The 27711-nt window shown below is 39.4% G+C and overlaps 1 protein-coding gene across 6 annotated transcripts in view; it reads left to right on the top strand.

The window, feature by feature from the left end:
* Positions 1 to 27711, top strand: part of TFDP1 (transcription factor Dp-1) — a 54151-nt gene that overhangs the window by 3998 nt on the left and 22442 nt on the right. For all 6 annotated transcript variants that reach the window (XM_082303745.1, XM_082303748.1, XM_082303744.1 and 3 more), the window contains exon 3: positions 11610 to 11676. In XM_082303745.1, the coding sequence (XP_082159871.1) occupies positions 11610 to 11676 (67 nt within the window). The remainder of the gene's footprint in view (positions 1 to 11609; positions 11677 to 27711) is intronic.

Genomic DNA, 27711 nt, shown 5'->3' on the forward strand with positions numbered 1-27711 from the left:
CTGCAGCCCGGGAACGCAGGCTCGGTGCGCGTCCCACTCTTGCTGTGTGCTGCTGGGGCCAGCGCTTGCTCTGGCGAGGGTGAAGCCGGCAGCCCTGCAGAAGAGGAAGGTGTGGAGCCAGGGCGCCACAAGATAACATGCTCCTGCTTAACCCCTCCTCCCACCTGCCGCAGGAGAGCACTTTTCCTTTCGTTGCTCCCTTCCAGCTCTTCTTCTGATACCTCTTTATCAAAACTATAATTTGAAAAGACCTGTTTGAAGAGTCAAATACTTGTAAAAGTTTGCAGACTGAGACTTTACTGGATAATTGAACAAATGGGGAGCATGATGGAGAATACCGGCAAACCCAGTTAAATGTTTTTAAGGATTTTTTTTTTTTTTTTTTTAAGGATTAAATAATTGCAAAAGTACTGATCAGGTAAGCTGGCAAGATAATGCTTATAAGCTATTTGACCTGAGCCTTAATTCTGTTAAAGATTACTTTAAAATGTATCCATCTAATGCTTTTCAGAGTGTACAATAAAGAGAAAATAAGCAACAAAGCATTGATTTTTGTACAAAATACGTTCATTTCCTCGGCAGTGGTCAGGAAGCTATGGGGGGGAAGGATACATTCGTATGTAGCACCTTAGTTAAGAGTCTGCAGGTGGATTTTAAGAGCATAATCACAAGTAATATTATAGCTGGATAAGTTGAGAAATAATAATGGAAAAAGAGAAATACTGGCTTGTGAAGGTTGAAGTATCTGTGGGTATATCAATTTATTTTTTTGAAAACTTATATAGAGGGTATGGGATCTGGAATGTAATAAATATAAAGGGGAAGAAAGGAGCAAACTCATTTTCCAGTGTGATCTGGTTAATACTAATGAGCGTAGCCATTTTTGGTTTTGTGTAAGTGAGCATTGTGTGGAGCTGAGAAGCAATTCTAACAGAATCAGGCAGATTGGCCATGGAACGTTCAATTCAGAAGATCTTAGTTACTAGAAGGACTTTACTTTTCATGTAATTTAAAGAAACAATGAAAAAAAACATGGATGAGGGAAGGCCAATTGCAGTATCTCAAGGCCTTGTGTACCTTGGGAGTGGGATCATTCTGTTGCTTGTCAGAAGCTGAATGACAAGCTGAGGTCAGTAGAGCTGGGTGCAGTTTGATATGCATGTTTGCACCCTATGGGAAGGTTCTTGGTCTCGGACAGAAATAGTCATCACATGCAGAGAACCTCCAGAAACTCCAGCTTAGCCAGTGTTCCTCTTTCTGATTAATTAGTGTCATTCTCTAAGACTTTGCTGAGTCTACTGTAAACTCTTCCACTGCTTACGAATGTGGCACCTTCCAGGCAGCAGCTGAAGGAGCCAAATGTACGCACCGAGGTCCTCAGCTGACTTGTGCTGCTCACTGGATTCATGGGATTAATAGTTTGGTGGGGAGCACAGTTCCCTAAGTGAAATGGTGACCTGTCCGTCCTTGGCATGCTTAAAACTAAGCAGGGTGCAGCATCGAAAGAAGCAGCAGGAATTACTGTAGCAAGAAGGTAAATTAGGTGACTTAATTTTTTGTCTTCCAACTCCCAGTATAAGACTGAGGACTACTTGCTGGCCACTTTTATATTCAGTTATATATTAGAATTATCTGTAAGTTAAGTCGATAAATACTTTTTAGTATCAATGGTTAACATGCATTCCACCACTAAACAAACAGTTTCTGTAGTGTCGCTAAAGATCCAACTTGTGGTATGACCCTGGTTTTCCTCTTGGTTGCTTCTGTTGCAAATGAACTGCTGAGGCTTCTCAGGCAGCCGTAAAGAAAGAGAAGTTTGTGGCTCTTTTCTTGTAAGACCCACTGTTACATAGAAGAGAAGAAGCAGGAGTCGCTTGCGGGAACTGGGTCTATTAGAGGGGATCGTCCCAATGCATGATGTTACAGTGAGTACTGAGGAGAAGGGGGCTAGACTGAGTAGGATTCCTTCTGATCTCGAAAATTACATGTATCGAAATACATGAAAGACAAATGAAATACTCTATAAGTTGCTTGTGATTGTTGCAGTTGTTCACTATTATTGCGTGGACTGTTTCCAGTCATTGAAAAAAAATAATAATTGTTCATGAGGAATAGGCCGTTGAAAAATAATATGGTGTTTAACAAACTTTTTAAATCGACACACCACTGTTAGCCTTCAGAATTTCTCACAGACTAAAATATCTTTCTTGAGAGCTGTTGGTGTGGAAAGGTCATGCATTTTAGTGTTTCATAGGTTGCTGATGATGGCATTGGCTTTGGAACCACTGGTTCTAAAGTTAGATTTTTTTTTTTTTAAATGATGTTTTATTCTACTGTCATCTTTTGCTTGAATTACTTTATGAGGGATTTTTCTCTTGATCTCTAGTTGGCATAAAACTTGCTGTCTCTCTTTAGTATTTCATGGTGCTTTTATTAATCTCATTGGGTAGTAGCTATGGCCCATGTATCTAACTTTGCAAAGGAAGCCTTGTGCACATGTGTAAATCTGAGGACACCATGTAAGAAGTTCTGTTTGCACAAAGTTCAACACCTGATCTAACGTTACTGTTTAAGAGATCTAGAGATGTAGGGATTAAGGTTGATGGTTTATTTTAATTGAGTATTCAGAATACATTCAGGTATGTAGTTTAATCCAATGAATTTATTTCACAATATTACTTAAGAAATATTTTGCTCAAAGAATATTTAAACAAAACCCCACAGCAAACTAATTTCTTACAGCAACTTTACTGGATAGGTCAGTAGGTCTGCTAGATTTGGGGAAAGAAGTAGATCTGTGCTTCTGTATAGTAATTTTGCCGGAACACCACAAAAGTTGTACTTTTTAATAGCTTTCATGTGGTGCTTCTACATCGATCTTGAGCAAGCCTTTGTGGTCTGAAAAGGCTATATTTGGGATAGATTAAAAAAAAAGAGCCTAATGGAAGTAGGAAAAAGGTACATGTTGGATCTTTTTTACATGATGCACTTTCAATGTTTAGAAAATATTGAAAAGTCTTAAAAACATTTTTCAGACTTTTTTTGAAATATCAGCATGTGTTTCTCCTTTTTTGTTTATTTTTGGTTATGTACTGGGAATTTCAGTGAGGCAGACTAGAGAAGTCTTTAGTGGATCTCAAGTGGTTCATGCACCTTTTTTGATACCATTTTAGTTCAGCGACTTCTCAGTAGCTTGATCTATTTCTGTTTGCCTTTAGTGAGTTCTAACGTGTTGAGAAGTTTGCAAACTGAAGATCAAATAATATGAAATTAGGTCTTCTAAAAAGGCATCTCAGTCTGGGGTTTCAAGTGTTGTTAACATTTTTTAAACATGCTTTTTAGAAGAAGGCAGAAGGAAAATGATATTTAAGCTCTCCTTTTTACATGGCAAATACACAACAAGAGTTTTGGGGTTTTTTTTCCTATCTTGGTTTGTATTTATAAAGCAAAAAATAGCAACTCAGAAGTTGCCTGTCACCTCGCCAATTTATTTGTGTAAGTAAAGCATTTTCCTGTAGCCTTCCAGTGTTTAACGTCTTTATTAATTGTATGTGTCAGTTAATGGTAGTGGCTTTATATAGATACATTTTTTATATATATATATATTTGTAGTATTACTGAGTAAATACAGTGTGCTGACAACACACTAAACAAAAATGCAGCTTTTAAAAATTAAGTTACACTAGGTATCACTTATTTTAATGTTTGTATTTGTTTGCCTGGATATCACTTAATGGAGATCTATTGTGGCTAATTAGAAGTGGGAGGAAAAACGGGCCAATTTTTGCTAAACATTCTCTATGTTGAAGTGGTTCTCGGACAGATAGTGGACAACTTGATTTTAAAGGCTGACAGCAGTCCATATCCCCAAAAATGCTGCTGGCTACTTGTCTTGTGTTATGTTACATGACATTCGCTAAGTGTCCCAGTATTGCATTAATGGTTACAGACTTGCTTGAAAATTATGTTGTGGGCTGCTGTAGCCTTATGATACACTGATAAGGCAGTTGGTGAGGCAAATGGTTTTGGAATGAGTCCTGTTTAACATTACCTGATTTCTGCTGTAGTTCAGATGCTGTTGAACAAACTGCTCTAAAGATTTGATTTGGCTGGAAGAACAAAAGTCTATGTAGGTCAAGTCTAGAATGGCACCAGGAGCTAGTTGTGGAAGTGGCTGCTGCTGGTACCTCTCTGCATATCAGTATTTAGTCCAGGAGGACACGAGATGATTTTATTTTCCGATTAGTTTATGTGGTAGAAGTGGCAAACCAGTGCTTTGGTCCTATTCATCCTAGGAATCTTGTATTCAATTTTGCTTCATTCTTACAATTTTGCAGTTAGTTTTGGGGGTGACAGCTTTAAATTTTGCAAGGATTGTATGACGTGGGCAATTTTGAATTACTGTAAGAAACGACCCAGTATAATGATTTTAACTCCTGTGGTATTTTTGATCTGTGTGGCTGCTTAGGCTGGACTACTATTTGACTTATCTTCACAATTAATTCTTCATCTATGATTCTATGATTTAATTTTTGCTGAATTCTAGATGTGTTGCTCTGTTTAGAAAAAATAGCCAAGAAAGCTAATGGTCTTGCCATATTCAGCAATAAGGAGACCTCAGGTGTCATTCTGTGTATACTCAGTGTCCAATGTATGTGCAGTATTGGTGGAGCCTATATTCAGACCAAAGATCAACAATGCTTAACTGAGTTACTAACCTGTATTTAGTTTTTATCTTTGCAATTCTGTGTGATCCAGATTTTTAACATCTAGTGCTTTGACTATGTCTTGCTAGTTAAGGTGCTAATAAATCAATTTACTCTTTGGAAAGTTCATTTCTGTGGTATAGCTCATTGCTGAGTGGTTGACAAACACATTAATCTTGAAGATGCTGCCATGAACTGAGGATATGGTATGATCTCTGTTTCAGAAGGTGGCTACTGAGACACAGTAAAATAACACATCTGAGAATTTTGTAGGATCAGACTCCTATAGCCTGGCTTTAAAAGTTCTTTTGTATTACTTTATATAGTAAGGAATAATTCTCACTGCCTTCATTTGCAAAATGAAATTCAAATGTTTTAAATTTATGAACTTTTGTTTCCTGCAATCCTCTACTTCATATCTTAATTGCCTTTTAATTTGTGCGAAAAATGAATTGGATGTCCCATAAAAATAGTCTCCTGCAGTCACATGATGATTCATTCCCAGAGTATGTTTGCTCTGGTCCCTGAATGAGATGAGAATCCAATGGGAAAAATAGTGTATTATCAGCTTGTTACAAATGATGTTTGCATACGGATAGGGGTGAAAGAAGAATTAAGGTTGTTTAAGCAGCGTTATTTCTGATTATAAGCTTTTCTCCACTTTGTGGCTGTGCTAATTTTCTGTTGTGTGTTTGTTGCTTCCTGATATTAAAATAAGGGAAACAAAAACCCCCTACGTTGTCAGTGAAGTGGCACATAGTAAAATTGCATGGCATAGGGCCTTTACATTCATTGCCTACTCTTAAGCAGTAAAATGACTAGGGATTGTCATTCTGTATGGATCAAGTTAGGTGCACTTTGCACAAGATGTGTGGTTGTTTGCTAGTAGGCTTTGCAAATGCCTGTAGACAGCAGAGGCATCCTCCTGATGCTTTTGAGAAGCTCTGTGAGGAAATGTACTCTAACAGGAATACTTTTCCTTTCCAGTTTCTCCATTTTCTGGTTCTGTCTTTAGTACTTCTTTACTGATTTATTTTGACTTTCTCAGTCTGAGTCCCAGTTTATTTACCCTTTCAGTCCTAGTTTAGAATAGATGGTATTCGTCTTCCCTATTCCCATGTTCTTCTCTTCTCCTCACAGGATCTGATCTCCTTGTTCTATTAAAGCTCTCTTTTAGGTTCTCATTAGTTCTGTTGCCTGTACTTTTTCAGTGACTCTCAGTTTCTCTACCTCAAATCTAATCTGCCATCTTCCATCTGATTTTCTAGCTCACTTTCTGTGTCTTTCCCACCCAGTCCCCAAATTGCCTGTTTTTCTGTCTGTCCCATTCTGACTCCCATTCTTTAACCATTGTTGTATATTTAGCACCCACATCTCTTTTTCTGTTGTCAAACCCAGTCCTGTGCCTCAGTCTACTGGGCTTAATCTGCTGTTAGCAACTGAAAATTTCTGAGAAATACCTTTTGGCAAATACCTCTGTTTCCATTTATCTCTACCCTTTTTGCTCTTCTCTCAGCTCTTTTTCAGGGAGTATACTTAAAATGGGCTCGCTACCTAGAAGCAAGATAGAGGTATTTCTGTGGCACAAAAGCACGCTTCTGTTCCCCATATTTACTTATCTCGGAGTAGTGGGGGGGGACCTTCCTCTCCACTTAAACCTAGAATAGAATAGAATCGTCTAGGCTGGAAAAGACCTTCAAGATCGAATCCAACTGTTAACCTAGCGCTGCCAAGTCCACCAGTAAACCATGTCCCTAAGAACCACATCTACCTGTCTTTTAAATACCTCCAGGGATGGGGACTCAACCACTTCCCTGGGCAGCCTGTTCCAGTGCCTGACCACCCTTTTGGTGAAGAAGTTTTTCCTAATATCCAACCTAAACCTGCCCTGGTGCAACTTGAGCCCATTTCTTCTCGTCCTAGTGCTTATTACTTGGGAGAAGAGACTGACCCCCACCTCGCTACAGCCTCCTTTCAGGCAGTTGTAGAGAGCAATAAGGTCTCCCCTCAGCCTCCTCTTCTCCAGGCTAAACAACCCCAGCTCCCTGAGCTGCTCCTCATGAGACTTGTGCCCTAGACCCTTCACCAACTTCGTTGCCCTTCTCTGGACACGCTCCAGCACCTCAATGGCCTTCTTGTAGTGAGGGGCCCAAAACTGAACACTGTACTCGAGGTGCGGCCTCACCAGTGCCAAGTACAGGTGGACAATCACTCCCCTGGTCCTGCTGGCCACACTATTCCTGATACAAGCCAGGATGCCATCGGCCCTCTTGGCCACCTGAGCACACTGCTGGCTCATGTTCAGGCAGCTGTCAACCAACACCCCCAGGTCCTTTTCCTTTGGGCAGCTCTGCAGCCACTCCTCCACCAGCCTGTAGCGTTGCATGGGGTTGTTGTGACCCAAGTGCAGGATCTGGCACTTCGCCTTGTTGAACCTCATACAGTTGGCCTTGGCCTATTGATCCAGTCTGTCCAGGTCCCTCTGTAGGGTCTTCCTACCCTCCAGCAGATCAACACTCCCACCCAACCTGATAGGCACAGCACATGTACTTGTTCAGTCTCGTTTTAGTCAAACTTCTTGGTCATGCTTTTATAGGTTCCTTCTCCTTCAGTCCAAATTCAGTTTGAATCTTTTTGGTTTAGTTTAAAGGCTTAGTGAATAATTTTATGCCGATTTTTATTAAGAAATTGAGTTGCAAGTCTGGAAGGCAGTGGAACAAATGATAACTTTTGTTGTAAGGGTGTTGATTTTCTAGTGCATAACTTCAGAGGCCACAAATATTAGCTTGTAAGGTACTAAATTATTCTATGATAGTCTGCACTAAGGGATTTTTTTAATGAGTGAAATTCTCTGCATTTTTAGCAAATTTTGTTTTTGATTAACTCTAGTCCCAACAAAAAGATACTTCCTAATTTACTGACTTTCAAGCTTGAGGGCACTTGTAGTGCTTTTCAGCTTTTACTTGTAAACAAAATAAAAATAGACTTCCCAGTCCTTAGGACTGCTGATGATCTCATAGCAGGCCAAAGCTAACTTCAGTTGAATTTTTTTGATATGTTTAGCCTGTCAGTTGATTATTTTTCCTTAGGAGTTTTGAATGATGTGATGCAACAAAGCCTACGTGATGGTTGAGGTCTTCACTCCAGCATAGCTTCCACAGTTACAATTACCAGGTTTACTAATTTGTCCAATGGTCTGTAACCTTCTTCCTTTGATCTGTGGAAAGGAGATCTTAAGTTATTACAGTTTAGATGCTATGTTGAGTGTCAAAAGCTCTTTTTTAAAATAATTGTTGATTTTGTTGTAATGTGAAAAGGATAAAGGGTGTATCTGTTGCCCGTTAAGGGTACTAGGCGTTTCTTTACGTAGCCATAGAGAAGTATACATAGCCAACATGTCTCTTTGAAGAGGAAAGCAATGCTAAATTGTGAAGTTGCACACACTTAATAAGCTTTTAGAATCGAAGAGCATGATATTATTTCAAGCAGCCCTGGCGTATCATCAAAGGAAGTAATGCATCTTGAAATTTAGAATCATGAGAAGATAAGAAAATGTGGAATACAAAAAAAAAGTTACATTTTCAGGTGAAAAAAATAAAAATCAGAATACCTTGTTACAAGCAGCTTGATATGGCCTGAAAACTACATGTATTTTCCCATCAGAAAATAGAATTTCCTTGATGTCTAAACTCTAAACCCTCCTTGGCAGAAGGTTACTTTTCCATTGGGGGAAATCAGATACTTCTTGCTGGTGTGGGTTTTTTTGTTGTGTGGGGTTTGTTCCCCCTGTTGTGAATCTGTGACTGTGATGTACCTAAGGGAGCTATGGTTACATTTTCCTCTATCTTCTTTCTTCCTTTTGGGCACTGGACTATGTTAGATAGGTTATGGAGGAGTAATCCTGGTCTCTCCTCCAAAATAACCTAGCTTGAAAAATAACGGGAATTTCTTCAAAATATACACTGAGGGATTTTTTGCCTAGCATTTCCATTTTAGAACAAAGACACCAGAATTTCGTATGGAATGGAAGTTTTGCTTTTCATTTTTTTCTTGCCAAAAGCTTGTATCTTGTGACTGAGGAGACTCAAAGCTAGTGAATATATTTTGATAACCTTAGAATTAAATAGTATCCAGAAGTGTGAAGAGAACACTGAGGCTGGAGTAACAAAATTTTCACTAGAAATCAGTTTTCATTATGAATAATAAGAGCTGGGGATGCTATTTGCTGTGGGATTTGGTAGTATTCGTTCCAGGTAGTTTTCTTGGAGCCTTTCCTAGGCATACTCTTATGAACGAGTCGAATGTTTACCAGCCATTTTAACTGCTAGAGCTGAACCAGTCAGACACTGGTGTGGAAAGGTGGTGGAACTGTAACTGCTGTACTCTTCATCAGTGTCGTGGTTCCTGAGGGGTTTCTTGTTGTTCAGTGATTGCTGTTCTTTGATTTTTCCTATATTGTATTCTCTTCTTGAGTAAATGCAGTGTTTTTCCCAAATGTTCTCCAGCTTGTCAGTGACTTGTGTAATTTCAGTCACACAAAAGCATGGCCCAGGGCATGTGGCGCTAATGTGACCCTTTGTAATGCTAGGTTAGATTGTGTTTTTTGGAGTTGCGTGTTGTTTTGGGTAATATCTTTCACTGTATATTTTAATTACATAGAAGAAAACTTGAAGGTTATGAGATTATTTGATACTATGGTACAGTGGTTGGTTGAATACCTAAAGATAAAATGAATTAATAGAAATAGCTATATTGGAGACTGTTCTAGTTTAAAAAAAATAAAAATAGGAAGGGACCAATAAGTAATTGATTACTGAATTGCCTAATTTGCTAATTACTGAAATATTTTGCATTTAATACTTGAATTTGCTGAATATCACAGCTTAAATATTTGGTTTTGGATTATCACTGTAACTGACGTGAACTCAATGCAAGTTTGCTTTTGCATATTAAAGTGATGAATGGATTTAATAATTCAGAATTATTAAATTCATGTGCTTCTAAAATGAAAGACATTACAGATTGAAACAGCCATTTTCTTGGTGGTCCACTGATCACAAACTCAATATATTAAATGTCTTTCCAGTCTCATTGATATCTTTTTGATTCTCACGTAAAAGAGAATTTGCAGGAATCGTTTGAGTACAAGCCTTCTCTTTCTGCTGTTGAATAGAAACTGAAGAACTGCATTTAAAGAAATTATGACAATGAGACTGCACTTCCTGTGTGGTTTAACACTCTTGTTGTGAAATTGAGGTAGAATGGGAGTACAATGTAACACTTACTCAAAAATTGATCTTCATCTAGCACGTTGCGTTCCAGTGTTCTGGAATGTCATATTGCCATAGAGTGTAGCTCTAGTAACGTCTTTGTAACTCTAATAACATCTTCGTATGTGATACTGATTTCACGTTGATGAGTACACCGTCTTTCTTTGAAAGTGTCTGATACAGTCTGTTGCCCTTCTGAATTATGTAGTAAAGTATGATGAAGAGGTAGGCTTTATAAAAAGCTCTGGTGCCTGGGAATAGGGCAGTAGAACTGTCATTTGTTCAAGTGGACCTTTGAATCCCTGCTGTGGGCAAGATGGAGAACAGGCAATGGTTGTGTACTGGTGAGTTGTTGCAGTCTCCTTAAAACAATGCTATTTCATTACTTGCAGGGGGCAAATTAGGAGAATGGAGGATAGAACTGCCACAAGCTCTTAATTCTATCCATCAGTTCCACTGTCTCCTCACTTATGTTTTCTTTGTGCCACAAGGTCCTCATCGCTGCCATGCCATGCCAGACCACCGCTCTTTATGCCTGCCTTAGCAAAATTTCTCTTCTGCTCACTTCCCAGCCTGTCCCCAGTGAGCGGTTATCTTCTCCCCCCACCCCCCCCCCCCTTCACTGAGGAGAGAAAGTTTCCCGTTTTGTAAAGTTACCGGTCTTTTTTAAGAATTCATTGCTGTCACACACCTGGATAATAACAGCACCACAGCATCCTCTAGTGGCTCGCTTGGTTTGCTGAACTTCTGGCAAATCGTAAGTAGGGCTCTTCAGGTAGACTTTTAAGGGGAAAGCTTTGCTGCTGACTGACGGCAAACCACTTCATTATCTCTTGAAGATCGGCAGTAGCCTGCAAATACCAGCTATGCACAAAATGCAGCTAGGGACTTTTCAGCCTCTGTAACACCATGTGCTAAACATGTGTTAAGTACAAGTGTTGACTTTCTTGCTGTTCTTTCTAAATGGAAACAGTCTTTGTTTTTCAGAACTGTTTTGTCTGGAGATACCAAGGAACTACTGCATTGAGTGCTTTCTATCCAAAAATTAAGAGTATTTTTTAAAAGTAACTTCTACTATGAGCTTTCTCAAAGGATGGTGATTACTTTATAAACCTGTGTGTAATCCTGTAGCTCTTTCACTTAAGAGCTTTATATTCTGATCTTTAAAAAATAATAATTGAAAAGCTCAAGGTGTTTCTTCTTAATGCCTTTTTTTCTGATTAAAATGGCTTAAGGCGCTCTCTACCACCTCTACTGTTTTTGCTATAATGTTGTTAACTTCTGTGGTAGGTAAATAGTATCTACACAGAGAAAGGTGTAGTCGAAGGTGTTGGTGGTTCTAATTAGAAGGGTGTTCAGCTGTCTGTTAGAACAGTGCATGTACACTACAAGAGACACAAAATAGCAAGGTGGGTGTAAACCGATCTTTTGCCTGCGTTTTAAGAATGTTATTTATAAAATGAAGATTTTGAAGTTTGGCAAATACTGTGCCACAAACAGTGCCATTACATAGTGGCAGATTTGTGACAAAATGTGAGTGGTAGCAGCAGACTTCTGGTATGATTTCTTCCATCTTTAACAATAAAAGGCTGTCTGTGTTTGTAAATTTAATAAAAGTTACTTTCTTTAACAGGCTGGACTAATTGAAGCCAATGGAGAGCTTAAGGTGTTTATAGACCAAAACCTAAGTCCTGGAAAAGGTAAGAGCACAATTTTCAGTAAGACTCTCCGTTTCTTGATTTTTAGTTGTTATGCTTATTAGTGGCTTTAAACTGCTTTCTTAGCATAGTTTTTGTAAAGCTTTTCTTAAGTTATATCTTATATAATCAGCAAGCAAACTGTAGATTTTCTGTGGTTTATAATTGTCTCTAAACTGCGTGTGAAGTTCAGTGGTAGTTTGTCATCCCGTATGTGATCTTGTTAGTGTAGCTTGTGTTTACATATAAAGGCCAGGATGGTCTAAAACATCTTTTGGGGCACTATGTTTTAGCAAATGGAAAAAAATGCAGGAGTGTAGCTGTTTAAAATGGGTTATGACAGTTTTTATGATAGTGCATCCACACTAGTGCAAGCCTATCTGAAATAATATTTTGAACTTGCAGATAATGGCTGTGCATGTGTGATGGTGTAATGTAATCAAGCAATTTAATAAAATGCAGGCTATAAACTTGAATTCGATATGTAGGCTCAAAAACTAAGAGTATCTAAACATCTGGGGAGTTATGTGCTGCACTTTACAATTAGCATAGTTGTAGGAAAAAACCGAAGCACAACTTACAGTTGCCATCACGGAAACATGGTGGGATGACTCGCACAACTGGAGTGCTGCAATGGATGGCTATAAACTTTTCAGAAGGGATAGGCAAGGAAGGAGAGGCGGTGGGGTAGCCCTGTATGTTAGGGAGTCTTTTGACTGTCTAGAGCTTATTGATGGTGATGATAGGGTTGACTGTTAATGAGTAAGAATCAGGAGGGAGGCCAACAAGACAGGTATCATGGTGGGAGTCTGTTATAGACCACCCAACCAGGATGAAGAGGCAGATGAAGTATTCTATAAGCAGCTGGGAGAAGTCTCACAATCGCTCACAATTGTTCTTGTGGGGGACTTCAACTTACCAGATGCCTGCTGGAAATACAATACAGCAGAGAGGAAACAGTCTAGGAGGTTCCTGGAGTGTGTGGAAGATAACTTCCTGACACAGCCGGTGAGGGAGCCAACCAGGGAAGGTGCCCCGCTGGACCTCTTGTTTGTGAACAGGGAAGGACTTGTGGGTGATGTGATGGTTGGAGGCCATCTTGGGCATAGTGATCACAAAATGATAGAGTTTTTGATTCTCAGAGAAGTAAGGAGGGGGGTCAGCAGAACCGCTACCTTGGACTTCTGGAGGGCAGTCTTTGGCCTGTTCAGGAGCCTGGTTGAGAGGCAGTCCTGAAGGGCAAAGGAGTCCAGGAAGGCTGGATGTCCTTCAAGAAGGAGATCTTAAAGGTGCAGGCCATCCTCCATGTGCTGAAAGGCAAGCCAGCAGGGGAGAAGGCTGGCCTGGCTGAACAGAGCGCTTTGGCTGGAACTCAGGAAAAAAAAGAGAGTTTATGACCTTTGGAAGAAGGGGCAGGCAACTCAGGAGGACTACAACGATGTCATGAGGTTAGGCAGGGAGAAAATTAGAAGCGCCAAAGCCTAACTGGAACTTAATCTGGCTACTGCAGTAAAAGACAATAAAAGTGTTTCTATGAATACATTAACAAAAGGAAGGTTAAGGAGAATCTTCATCCTTTATTGGATGCGGAGGGAAACACAGTGACAAAGGATGAGGAAAAGGCTGAGGTACTCAATGCCTTCTTCGCCTCAGTCTTTAATAGTCAGACCAGTTGTTCTTGGGGTACCCAGCCCCCTGAGCTGGAATACAGGGACAGGGAGCGGAATGAAGCCCCCATAATCCAAGGGGAAATAGTTAGTGACCTGCTACACCACTGAGACACACACAGGTCTGTGGGGCCGGATGGGATCCACCCAAGGGTACTGAGGGAGCTGGTGGAGGAGCTCACCAAGCCACTTCCAATCCTTTATCAGCAGTCCTGGCTAACTGGGGAGGTCCCACTTGACTGCAAATTAGCAAATGCGATGCCCATCTACAAGAAGGGCCAGAAGGAGGATCTGGGGAACTACAGGCCTGTCAGCCTGACCTCAGTGCTGGGGAAGGTTATGGAGCAGATCATCCTGAGTGCCATCATGTGGCATGTACAGGACAACCAGGGGATCAGGCCCAGTCAGCATGGGTTTATGAAAGGCAGGTCCTGCTTGACTAACCTGATCTCCTTCTATGACAAGGTGACCCACTTAGTGGATGAGGGGAAGGCTGTGGATGTTGTCTACCTGGACTTTAGTAAGGCCTTTGACACCGTTTCCCACAGCATTCTCCTGGAGGAACTGGCTGCTCATGGCTTGGACAAGTATACTCTTTGCTGGGTAAAAAACTGGCTGGATGGCTGGGCCCCCAAAGAGTGGTGGTGAATGGAGTTAAATCCAGTTGGCGGCCAGTCACAAGTGTTGTTCCCCAGGGCTCAGTACTGGGGCCAGTTCTCTTTAATATCTTTATGAATGATCTGGACGAGGGGATCGAGTGCACCTTCAGTAAGTAAGTTTGCAGATGACACCAAGCTGGGTGGGAGTGTTGATCTGGAGCGTAGGAAGGTTCTACAGAGGGATCTGGACAGACTGGATTGATGGGCTGAGGCCAGCTGTATGACATTCAACAAGGCTCAGTGCTGGGTCCTGCATTTGGGTCACAACAGCCCAGAAGAGTAGTCAGGCACTGGACCAGGCTGCCCAGAGAGGTGGTTGAGTCCCCATCCTTGAAGGTATTTAAAAGATGGGTAGATGTGTTTCTTAGGGACACGGTTTAGTGGTGGACTTGGCAGTGCTAGGTTAGCCATTGGACTTGTTGATCTTTTTCCAACCTACACAATTCTATGATTCTGTGAGTTCCAGTTGCCTGCAGTTCTGGACAGCTATGTCATATAACCTCTTTTGTGAACTGATTATGCTATATGTGAAAATTAGATTTTTGTCACCTGTATTCTTAGGGGAAGGCTGTTTCCATACTGAGACTGGAGAACTATTCTCAGACTTCCGGTTAAGTATATTCTTGCCAGTTTATGCATTTTGCTGGTGGCAGTGTTATTTTTCAGCTTAATAGTTTTCTCCAGTGTGTTTACCTACTTTTTATAAATAACAATTGTGTATCTTAACAGTCTTTAGTTTGACAGACCAACTAGCCATTGTTTTACTAGATTCCTCATCAGATGAGCTCTTTGTCCTCTGGATTTTCCTTATCGTCATTCTTTGAGCCTGTTTGATTGCTTTCATCAACTTTCTTGAATGCAAGTGACCAAAATAATATATATGACGCCAAGTGAAGCTTCAGTCATATTTTTATGGAGGTATCGGTAATTTTTCTGTGCAATGTCATGTTTGGTTCACAGCCGCCATCTCACAGTAGATTTTGATGAAATGGCTGCTTTCCTTTGTTGTTGCTTCCAAATGATGATAGTCTGGTTTATTCTTGTGTGTGACAGATGGTGTGCTTTGATAGGCTGCACTAAGTAGGGTGAAATTTATTAGGACACAGTTGCCTACTTCTTGTCTGATGCTCTCATAAGCCTCATAGTTGACAGATGTATTGACTTCATGCATTGTTGGATTGCGCTAGTACTCTCAGATTAACCTGTAGTCCAGTTCAGGTGAACTCCATTACTGTTACTGCTCTAGTCTTTTATATACCATTTCAGGAAGCCTCTTTAAGCATTTATTTTTACAACTTGCAGAACTTCTATCACCACCAATTCAACTGACAGTTTTTCTAGGTACATCAAGTATTTTATTGGAATCTCAATAGGCTCTCTCTTTGACATTCCCTTGTCGAAAACATACATTGCTTTACAAGAGGGGGCTGACTAATCTGCCATGATTTGCTTTTGATGGAAAAGGCACTAAGGGTTGAATAACTGACACTTATTAACTGGTCCATGTGTATGTTTGTAAACACAGTCACGCACCCCTGAACAAACAAAAGGTTCAGGTAGATTACCTGAACCTTAACAGCTGTATCATTCTCTACCTGCTATGGGCAGTAAAACTGATGTTTTCATCAGGGCAGATACTTAAGGGGACATTTTACACCCAGGTCGGTGTCTGTGTCTAGGCCCTGTTAGAGTCAGTAGAGAGCTAGTCAAAACAGACAGTGCAGTCTAGACAGCAAAAATTGGAAATGTGAATCTTCCATTATTACGTAGCTCTTACAGTAGAACAGGCCAAAATAGAGGCCATTTCATTGCTTGTAGAATTTCTAAAATAAATTCAAGTGATTAAATAGTTTATTATAGGCTTGCAGCTCCTCTGGTTTGAGAGTCAAGCTTTATTCTCAGTATATACCACCATGAATAACACAAGCAAACTAAGCTATCCTCAGTTAATTTCGGCACCTCATTGCTTTTAGGGGAGTTTTGTAAAGTTAATGGATGGCAACTAATTCTTAATATTGAGAAGAGACAACTGTTTCTCTTGGCTTGATCGTTCTATGTTTCTTGCCTCTAACTTGTCCGTTTTATATGCAGGCTATGTAGTCTTAATCAGAGCTTAAAAGAATGAATATTTTGTCACTAAAGTATTGAGTTATGTATCAGAATTTAATCATTAAAGTAGTACTTATTTTCCATTGCCACTTTTTTATAATTTTTAGGGTGTTTGTATAGTCTTTAAATGTTGGAATTATAAGTGTAATTACTATACACAAAAGTACTACATGTTTTCTAAAACTAGCTGTCTACATTACATGCCATTATATCAGAAAGTCCAGTCCTCCGCTGTTGTGCTAAGTTTGTGCAAAATTTCTCTTAATTTCACAACATAGAGGATTCAGTCTACAGCAAAAGATAAAAAACACAGAGCTTTCCGCAGGGTAGCAGAAGTGTATCTGGTGTACTTCTTATGATGAATTGAAGGAGGTTAGGAAAGAATCTTTCTATTCTTCTCTGGTGCTCATCGTGAAAAGCAGGTGGGCTTTTTTTTTTTTTTTCCTTCCCCTTCGAATTTGAATTTCTTAAAAGGAAGGAGTCTTTTCTGGAAATTGCAAGTCGGTCACAAGGAGAATTTGGGAATACATTGCATTATTGATACAGGATCAAATCTTCTCTACTGCGTCAGATGAGTGGTTTGCTTAGCCCAATCTACTGCCCCCAACAACAGTAGTGACTTGCCTCAGTTTCCACATGTTGCCAGCTACATGTGAAAGGAGGAGGAGTTCAGCTGTTGGAGAAGGAAAGGGTTTAGGTGGATGGTAGAGGACAAAAAATGACTTCTCCACTGGGTCATAAGGACGTGCTTGCAGAAACATGGTTTGGGAGAAAGAGAGCGGAATATTTTTCTTGAAATTGTTCTGTAACACTTAATCAAAGGTCTGTAAGGTGAACATGGGACTAAGTGGTAGGTATATGAATCAACTATGAAAGATAAGCAGAAGTTGACTTTTCTGGTTGAATCAGGTTACTATGCAACAGTTCTTACAGCCTGAACAGCTTCTGCTGCACAGAATAGCCTGTGAATGGACTTCTGTAAATTTTTAACCTGCACTGGCAGAAATCTGCGAACTGTGACTAGGTTATTTTTAGACTGAGTTTTGTTACGGTATGTAGCTGTTGTTTCTTAGATGAATGATGAAAAGGGGATATCACTCATCTTGCTATGCTGAACAGTTATGCTGTACAACCTCTTGCTCAAAAAGTTTTAAAGCTGTAGAATCTGGGGGAGAGGGGGTATGTTAGGGAATTACCTATGTCTGCAAGTCCTGTCCTTACATTCATTCCCTGATTATCCAGTAATATCCACTGTCAGAAACAGCTTACCAACGTAGACAGATTTTTTACTTCAACTAGTGGGGACGTGCTTCAGTCTAATTCATTTTGGAGAGACTAGTCTCAACCATGAACTCCAAATTAGGATTTTTAAAGCAGAGACTGACTTTATTTAAGATGAGAAAATAGTTTTTTTTAAAAAAAAGTTTAGCTTATAATGCATGTAATTTTGAGTAAATTGATCATGGACATAAAATACCATTCTAGAAAATGCTCTAAAAAAGTCTCTTCAAAAACATCTTTAGTGAGGAATAAGAGTGTATCAGTCTTTATATGTGGTAGAAATGAGCTGGAAGCTCGTGCTTCTTCCGGGGCTTGTGCAACCTCCAGAAGAGGTTAGGTGTAAATTCACCTGTGTTCTCTGATACTCCTGTGTATTTCCATTACTGGAGTGTAACACCCCATTTAGCCCTGAAAAAACAGCGTTTTATGGAGCTGCTCAAGCAAGGTGCAAGTTTTCCGTTGTATTAAGATGACACCATTAGCTCTGCTCACTGGAAGAAGATTTTCTCTCTGCCTACATCTATTCCCTCATCACTGAGAATTCAGTCTAGAAGGCTAATTCTTAAAGTTGAATCTTGGGAAAGTATCTGTGGAATGATACACCAGTTATATCAACCCCTGTTTCATATTGATTCCCATATTGATGGCCATATTGATTCCCAGATCTTATAAACATTTCAGAAAATTTACTCATTAGTTTTTCTTGATGGAAATGCATATGTTTGTGATAAATTTGTTTGCTATTTGAGTAGTTGCCAGTCTTTGGATGAGGAAACTTAGGTAATGCAGGTTTTCAGTATGTTTGGCTCCAGGGTGGTGCTGTTGAAAAGCTCTTAACTTCTCCTGGAAGGACATGAGGTATGACATTTACATCTTAGTGCAGCTTTCCTCTTAAGTGCAAGGTCTGCTGAGTTTGTAGTCTGGTAGGGTTTAAGTGGCACAAATCCCCAGATTTGGTCTAGAGTGATTTGGTTTGGCACAAGTATGGCTGTGAAAGGTTTGGTGTACTTGGTAACCAGGAAGATGGTTTTCTGGTAAACCCTGTTCAGGAGAGAAGCAGCAATGTAATGTGCAGAGAGTGACTGAGAAGGGAGGTTTTTGTTTCAGGAAATCCTGAGCAATGCCAGGTGCTTTTAAAATGTAGCTTTGCTAGTGACTGCTAGTGAGTTAACATGCACAGCAAAAGGTAGCTGTATATCCAGATGTCCTCTCGCTGATGAACTCTAATAAAGCTACTTGCTTTTATATCTGCTGCTTGTCCTGTGCTGTTTTATTTACTGCCAGCTTCAATTGTGACGTCGTGGAGGAATGCTAAATCCCATTGGAAGCAGTTGCAAGTTTCCTCGTCTCATTCCAAAATACCCAATTGCATTTTTTTTTCCCTAAAGCCTCAATTGCTGAGAACATCATGACACAGGGCCCTTGCCTTTGCTTGTTACCCTATGTTCAGGAATGGATTTTATAGAACTTGTGCCTAAATTAATCCCAGTAAACCCTCAAATTATTATCAGAAGCAATGTTTATAAAAATTTCAAAGGTCATGTGAAAAAAAGCTGTATGGGCACCCAAAGTATGATTTATAGCTCTATCCCTTTTCTGGCAGTAATAAAAAGGATTCTGGTGGTGCTGGTCGACAGCAGGCTCAATATGAGTCAGCAGTGTGCGCTGGCAGCCAAGAGGGCAAACCCCATCCTGGGGTGCATCAAACACAGCATAACCAGCTGGTCAAAAGAGGTGATTAACCCGCTGTATTTAGCGATGGTGTGGCCTTACCTTGAGTACTGTGTGCAGTTCTGGGCCCCACAGTTTAAGAAGGATGCAAAGGTCCTTGAATGCATCCAGAGGAGGGCAACAAAGCTGGTGACAGGGCTGGAAGGCATGTCCTGTGAGGAGCGGCTAAGGACTTGGGGTTGTCTAGTTTGGAGAGAAGGAGGCTGAGGGGTGACTTCATTGCTTTCTACAGTTTCCTGAGGAGGGGAAGCGGAGAGGGAGATGCTGAGCTCTTCTCCCTGGTATCTGGTGACAGGACACGTGGGAATGGTTCAAAGCTGCACCAGGAAAGGTTTAGACTGGACATTAATAAGCATTTATTTACCGAGAGGGTGGTCAAACACTGGAACAGGCTTCCTAAAGAGGTGGTCGGTGCCTCAAGCCTGTCAGTGGTTAAGAGGCATTTCGACAATGCCCTTAACAACATGCTTTAACTTTTAGGCAGCCCTGAAGTGGTCAGGCAGTTGGACTAGATGATCGTCGTAGGTCCCTTCCAACTAAAAATATTCTATTTCTCTTCTATTCTATTCTAAATTGCTTTATCCAAGACAGAATAAGAGAGCGGTTTAATTGTGGAGTGAAATTCCAAAGTGACTTGATTGTAATTGTTTGCTTTTTGCATACCTTAGGTACAAGGCAAGGATAATCTCATTTGGATACTTTAATTGTTATTTTAGTTCATTTCCATTCTGGGATTTAAAAAAAATAATTTTTGTTAATTCCTGGCTTTGTTTTGGATATCTACCTGGCTAATTGCTTAAACCTGAAATTGCTAAAATTCACCCTGTACATGGTCTTTGAGTGATAATTATAATCAGAATTCATTTTGAGGGTTAGAAAATACATATGGGTTGGAAGGATGGAAAGAATTTTTAATAGGTGCTGAACCAGTAAAACTTCCTCATGAGTTTGTGTCTTCTAAAAGTTATTTGGCAATGAATTTAGAAATTTTGCTGTTCTGGGAGGTTGCATTTTGAAGAAAACTACTGCATTCTGGTCCTTGCTATATTCAGATTAGTGTTGATATTTTAAGTATTGAATAGAACAGTGTTCAATTCTAATCCTGCCCCTTGCTTGTGAAGAAATTTTGGGTGAAAGAAATGATCTGCTTCAGAAGAGTGCAGGGGAAAAGATAACCAATGGTATTTAATATTGTATTGAAATTAAAGCTCTTAATTTTAAAATTGCTGAGAAAGAAAATTTGAATCTTCTGTCATGCCAGTAGGTGGCATTATTGGTATGTAACCAGAAAATACTTGTGAAAGATGTCTTTAGCTTCTTTCATCTCTTACACTTTAAAATAAGGTTTTGCATTTTGTGGGCATAAAGAACTTCAGTTTTGTTTTCATTTCAGATTTGGTAATTGAAAAAATTGAAGTCAAATATGTAATTTTTTAATGTGTATTTAAATTCTTACATTTCAACACTGCCCAACTGCCTATTTATATGACAAGGAACTTTTGCAATGTAATGTTATTGTTACTTTTATTTGCAAGATCAAACTCTCTTTGATTTTTGGCAGTGACTGGAATTGTTCCTCTGGAACAGAAGTAGAGATCTATTTCAGAGCCTGTGATTCATGCCTTAGCAAACAGAGATATGCTTGAACATTGGTTATAAAATGCCTGTATATTATTGCAGCTGAGGTAAATCCAAACAATTATTATTATCTAAAGTCAAGCTCAGGAAATAAAGCTGTTGCTGCAAATAGGAATGATATTTTGAAAAGTCTAAAAAGACTTTTAGAAAGTCTAGACCACACAGTTTATTTCAACACAGACTTGGAAAGACTGGTTTTGTAATAGCTAAAGTATTGCTAGTCATATTGAAGGGTGATGAGAATCACCTAGAAGTCTGAGTTGATGTAAGAAATTACTTAAGCACTACACGCCGGGGAAGATCGCTGTCTTTGTAAAAGTGCTCAGAATTGCTGTATAAGCATGTATGTTGTCTTAACAGGATGGTGTGACTTGTTCAATAAGCAGAGGTATTTTTACTTGACTTGGCACACAGCTAGAGACAATCATCTGTGTTGTCAAAGCTTATGGTAGGTTGGTACCCTCAAAAAGAGTTCAGTGTTTTCTGAAAATTAGCGTATAACTAACTAATCATAAAATATTGATGGTGTTTGTGAGAGAGATGTTAAAAACTGCAACTTCACCAGAATAACATCTGAGGAATCAGCTCCTAGGATATAATTGTCACTCTGTCTTCTTTCCCAGATCTTCGAAGTACACCTTTTATACCTATTCTGTATGTATGTGTAATCTAATAATCTAAAACTTGTGAAGTTGATGCTTTTGTGGTAAGGAATGATTTTCTTTGAAGGTGATGTGGACTGGATAAAAGGCACTTTAAATGGCACCTTTAAACTAATGTTTTTATCCTAGCTGTGTCTTCAAGACTTCTCTTGCACTTGGAAGAAAGCAACAGTTCAGGCTCAGTGATTTAGGGTAGATTTTGTAAAGCAAAATGCGTAGCAAATACTGTAAACAGTCCTTGTGGGAACTGCTTGGCATTTGATTTCCGTTTCACCTGTATCTAGCGTTGGGGCTAAACGAGATTGTTGTCAAGCATTGCGTTGGTCACTGTATTGAGACAGGTGAATGGGTTTGAGACTTTATAATTCATACAGAAAACTTTTCTTGTTATGATGTTGATATGATGCCTTCTAGTTCCAGGATGTTTCAGATATCTCTTTTGTTACCTCTTGTTCAGTGATAGTTGAGTAGATAAGTTGAGGACTTTCCTCAACTTATTTGGTTGTGTCCTGACTGCCTTACCAGCTTTCTGTAGCTCTGAAATTCTTGCTTTGTGCGTTACGTACATTATGCGCTCTGGGCATTATTTCCCATCTTGACTATAGATGACATTCTGAGCTCTGCTTCGCTGCTGTCCAAAACAGGATTCATTCTCATCTCTGTCTCAGCTTCAGAGATTGCACACCTGTGTTTGAACTGTGTGAAGATTTGGAGCCTTCTAGAGATTCTTCCACTCTCTAGTGAGCTTTTTGGATTTCATTATTTGGAGTCTTCAAGGGCACATTTTTACTATTATTTCTATGTACTAGACTGTCATGTTGGGTAATGAGCTTAAGTCTTTCCTAACATCTGCCTTCATTATCTTTTAGCCTCCATAATGAGCTTCCATGAGGTCTGCCATACCTTTAAAAAACAAACAAACAAACAAACAAAAAAAAACACAAAAAAAACCAACCAACAACCAAACCACAAAATGAACTTGGGGGTTTTGTTAGGTTTCTATTGCTTGGTAATGTCTTGAGGAAGAGGACCAATTTTTGCTGAAGCCCTGGAGCTGGAGTTAGCTGTGGAAGTTTCTGTGGTAGCAGAGAAGCCAAGTAAAAGTGGGCAACTGAAACTTTCAAGTGCATGGGATAAATTACTCTAGGGCATATTGCTGCCAGTTTTATTGACAGCAGCCCAAACAATGATAGAACAGTACTTCTAATTAATGAAAGATGGTTTAGAAGTAGCTCATGTTTTTGTAATTCTTGCCTCTTACTACTTTTTTATTTTCATATTGGAAATAAATGCATTGCCTTGAACAGAATCGAAAGAAAGAGTTAGAAAGCTTCTGCAAATCTGCACTTCTGAATGATTTCAAACTGTGGTTTTCCTTTCTGTTTGCAGGAAATGCAGATGCTTTGCTCTTACTTTACTAGGGAGCAGGGTACTACTAAAAGCATACTGAGCTGTCAGCTACATGGCTGAACTAGCCAGACGCAACTTTCTTGAGTAGGATAGTGGCAAATAAGAAATGGCTGAAGATGGTATGAAGGCAAATAGAGGCCATGACTAAAGATGAGTGAGTCTAATGTAAGGTCTTCTAGAACCCTATAGCAGTGTCTGTAATAAGGCCCATGACTTGCAGAGACCCTGAAAGAAACCTGTAATCTGATAACGCAGAACTTTTCAATTGAAAAAGAGCCTTTGCAAAAAACTAGGTAGACTTAAGCTACTTTACTTTCCTGTAAGAGACCGTGCTCACTTTTTGGTTCCAAACTAGATAATTTTTCAGACCATTTTCTACAAAGACCAACTTGGGATTGGGGGGTGACACACTGGAAAGAGAGGGGCAAATTGTGTACTTCTAGACTAACTTGCTTTTTGTTATTTAAGGTTTTGTTTATTCTAAGCAGTTGGTTTGATGGACGGGTTTGGAGCTGGCATTAGCTTTGTCTGTATTTGCTTTTCAGAATGGTTACGGTACGGTATTCCGTTAGTGATGTTAATGTCAAATTCCCTTTCCTTCTCCTCCTCTTGTTACCAAAAAAAAAAAAAAAGAAAAAAAAAAGAAAAAATTCCCATACGGAAGACTGTGAACATTTTCCAGATAATTCTCATAGTTTTCATGTAATCTTATATCAGTCATTTGCATCTTAAGCAGTACAGGTACTCTGGCTTTATATAAATTCTATTCCTATTAACTTTTCTAATTCCTGAAATAAGGAACGTAATGTTCCAGGTGGCACTTGGCCTTCTCAGAAGTGACATTTGCAATGGAATCTGGTGTCCATGTCACTTCCTTAAATCTTCTTGTTCATGGAAAGTCTCACTGGTCTCTTTTGGTCTCACCAAGAGACATGTTGAGCTCTTCAACTGATATTCTCTTAGTTATGAGTTTTATCAGGTATTTGGTAGTTATGTTATCTTTCTGAGAGTGTAAGTCATATTTGACTTGTATTGAGACTGGCTTAATATCGCTGTCTTTGAGTTGTGTAGCTGTTGTTAAGCTAGATTCCAACTGCTCTTTAAAGCCATCAATTTCAAAGCTTATGTAATTAAGACAAAAGTTTGTAGAGTTCATAAGAGTGGTTATACTGCAAAATGTAATCTGCAAGGTTAATTTTCTTATGACTTTTCTTAAAATAACCCTTGAACCTTCAATCACGCAGAGTATTTACTCACAAAGTGGTCTGCTGGACAGAGTTTGGTTGAGACTGTTGCAGGAGATGGTAGGAATTACTTTGCATTCTGACAAACCACTCTCTTCTCATTCTGCACATTGTTTTTTGAGATGTAATAATTCCGGAAGTGCTTGCAAAATTACCTTCTTACCAAATCCAGTTCCACATATACAGTATTGCTTCTATGCTAGAAGACAGACTGACAAGACTTAATTTGTTAGGGACTGCATTATCAGGAAACCGACTTGTTTTGCTGTTGCCTTCTGTTGTTGCATCACTCTCCCATTGCTCTCTTTCACAAGTAAAGAAAACATGAAGACAGATTATATCAGAAAATGGTACGGCACCTAGAATGAATGGGATTTCTGCTTCTGAGGCAAGGAGTACCTCAGCCCGACCTCTTCGATCTGAAACACCAAATGCAAAGACACTACTGTTAAGTGAACTGGAGCAGCTTTTTAGACGGATCTACTGCTTTGTCTGCAGAGGGCACTCCTGTCTCTAATTTTAGATGTACTGTGTCTTTTTCTGTGGCATATCAAGTTACTTAAAATGCTCATAATTGCCTGTATCACTGGTCTGTTTTACTGCTGAAATTCTGCAAGGGATTCTTTCTTTTTGGTAAAATTCTTGGGTTTGTTTTAATCTGCAAGCAGAGGTCCAGTTCAAGAGTTCTCCCCTAAGTGCAGTCAGTAGCCAAAGAAGGGTATTTACTGCATACTCTGTATGAAGAGAGCACTTAATTGGAACAGTTTGTAGAGAGATAAATAATAGATTTTGTTAAAGGGTGCTGCTGCTTTTGCTGTGCAAGTTTCTCATGGCATTACTCCTTGATCCCATCAGTATCATTATCTTCTGTTTGGAGGCATTCTGGAACTTCGTGTTGATGAAGTTCTACTTTCATTTAAGTTTAATGATTGCTTATAAGTTACTAAGAGTAGTCTTCCAAACTGGTGATGTTTGGGAGACTGAGAATTTAAGTAGCAGTTATGTCCTTCAGTATATTTTTTTTGTGTGCTTTACCTGGCCTATTCCATGTTTTTTGAAGTCTTTAGAAGGAGAGGAAAAAAAGGGCGGGGGGGAGTGTCAGGAACTTGCAGTATTAATGTGTTTGTTTTGAAAAGGAAGATGAGTTGGTGCCAGGAAAGCTGTTTGCAAACTTGTGGTTTAATTTTTACATGCTGTTATGTGCACTGTATGTTGGCCACAAAGTACAGGATTATTTGGATTGCAATAATTGCAGTAATTAGCAAATGATTAGTAAAATTCCTTTGAGAAACCGAGCTGTCAGTCACTTGCAAAGCTAAGTTAATAGTTATTTCTGCTTGTATACTTAAAAAACAAACAAACAAAGCACATATGCAAAACCACTGTGAAACCAGAGCATTATGAGCCTTCGATGAAAATGCACGTGAATATGAGAAAAATGCTTGCACATCAGGTAAATGAGAAAATAGTAGGATGCACTCAGGCGGAGACAAATTGAAAATCCTCTTTTAAAAAAACCCCTCCTCCGCTGTTTTCTCTTCTTTTTTTTTTTTTTTTCCCCATTGTTGAACATTTATGCTCTTTCCTGTTTAGTATGATATCTTTTATAGGTTGACTTTGACTTTGCTTCAAACTGAAGAGTGTGTTACTGTTCTTCCAGTTACATTTGCATTTCCTTGCCAATCAGTTTGTGGCATATAGACAGACATACCTTGCAGTTTCCGTATAGAGGCAGGTTGGTTCATTTGCATGAATTAACTCTGACACAGCACCACAGGAAATGTTAATGTAATTAAAAACTTTAAAGCAGCATAGTGCGTACTCTTCCCTTTATGCAGATGTTTTAGTTGCAAGGTAGCTATTTGTATTCATAGAATTAAGTGAATAATGTAAGGATGCTGGAGGCCATCTAATCTGACCTTACAGTCAAACCAGGGCCAGCTTCAAAGCACAGAGCCTTCAGTAGTTGAATTTTTCTGTGTATCTCCAGGGTACCTCCTAGGCAGCCTGTTGCTGTGCTTTACCTTTCTCAATGTGAATTTTTTTCCTCATGTCTGGTTGGAATTTGCTGTGCAGCAACTTGTGACTGTTGCCTCTTTTCCTTTTGTTGTGTCCTCTGTCATCTCTGTAACTCTCCATTTGATAATTGAAGGCAGTGATTAGATTCCCACAAATACACCACTCGTCCCACCTTAATCTTCTCTTCCACAGGCTGAACGTGCCAGGCTCTCTCAGCTTCTCCTTGCACATCATATGCTCCAGTACCCTAGCCATATTAGTGTCTTTCTGCTGGACTCTCTCCTGTTTGTTAATGCCTCTGTTGCACTGTGCACTCCAAAATGGAAGAGAGTAATACAGATACAGCTTAAAGAGTGCGGGAGTAAAAGGGAACAATCACTTCTTTTGTACTTACTTCTGTGCTCTTCCAAATGCAGCCCAGGATGCGGTTAAGTCTTCATTAGCATGGGGGTGTACTTCTGGGTCACATTCAGGTTGTTGTCCACTCAGACCCCCAGGTCCTTTTCTGCACATCTGCTTCCTAACCACTCGACCCCTGACCTCTGCTGTTGCGTGGAGTTAGAGTGTCACAAGTGCAAGATTTTTGCATTTGTCTTTATTGACTGCATAAATTTTTTTAAGAAACACCATGATAGCATAAAGAATTACTTTTATTTTTAAACATACCAGAAGAAAAAAGTCTCTTGAGTGCATCTGAAGAGTTGCTAGATGATGAAGATGATTAGGGAGAGTCTTATGGCAATACTGTTCTTTATGAAGTTGTCCCACTAAAGTATTCCTAGAAGTTGTTGTCATAGGAAAAAATTGATAACATGAATGGTTAGAAATCATCATGGCCAGAGAATATCTACCTGTGAATTTTTAAAGGACCTAGCAATGGTACTTCTGTCCTGCTAACTCAGAATAATTCACATAGTACCAGAAGGATAGAAAGCACCAATTTTTGAAGGGCTCAGGTAACAGATGCAGATGAGTAAGTCCGACTTCTGTTAGGCAAATCGGTTTAGCAGCTAACAGAGAAGTAGTAGACGTATGGATAAATGTGATAATGGGCAGGACTTAACAGGGCTTTTCTAGAGGGAGAGGAAAAGGGAGGTTATGAAGTTATGTCTTTTCAAAGTCATGCTTTGAAAGAGTCAACAACCATGTGGATAAGGGTTATCTAATCAGTGCGATGTCCTTGGATTTCTTAAAAATAACAAGAAAAAAAAAACCTTGATTATCAAGGTCTTTAATCAGCCTGTTAAAGAAACTAAGGTGTCACAGAATGGGGCAGTACTCCCATGGGTTAATAATTGGTGAAAACCAAACCAGATACAACGAGGACCCGAAGTGAGTTACTACCACTCAAGAAAGATCTTGAAGTCATTCTAGGTTATATTATGGAAAATGTGGTATTGGTGTTTGGTGGGGAACAAGCAAATTGAATTTTGAGAGTTATTTGGAAGGGAACAAGGAATAAAATAGAAAATGTACTATGGAGTTATACAATAATGTATGGCATTCCTTTGTCATGAATAATGTGTTCATCCCTGTCCCCTGCAAAAATAAATTTCAAAGGGTAGGAGAACTAGAAAGTGTATGGGCAACAAAAGCTGTCAAAGGTAAGGAAAGGTGA

The sequence above is a fragment of the Platalea leucorodia genome, assembly GCF_965183815.1.
Source record: "Platalea leucorodia genome assembly, chromosome: 2".
Lineage (NCBI taxonomy): Eukaryota > Metazoa > Chordata > Aves > Pelecaniformes > Threskiornithidae > Platalea > Platalea leucorodia.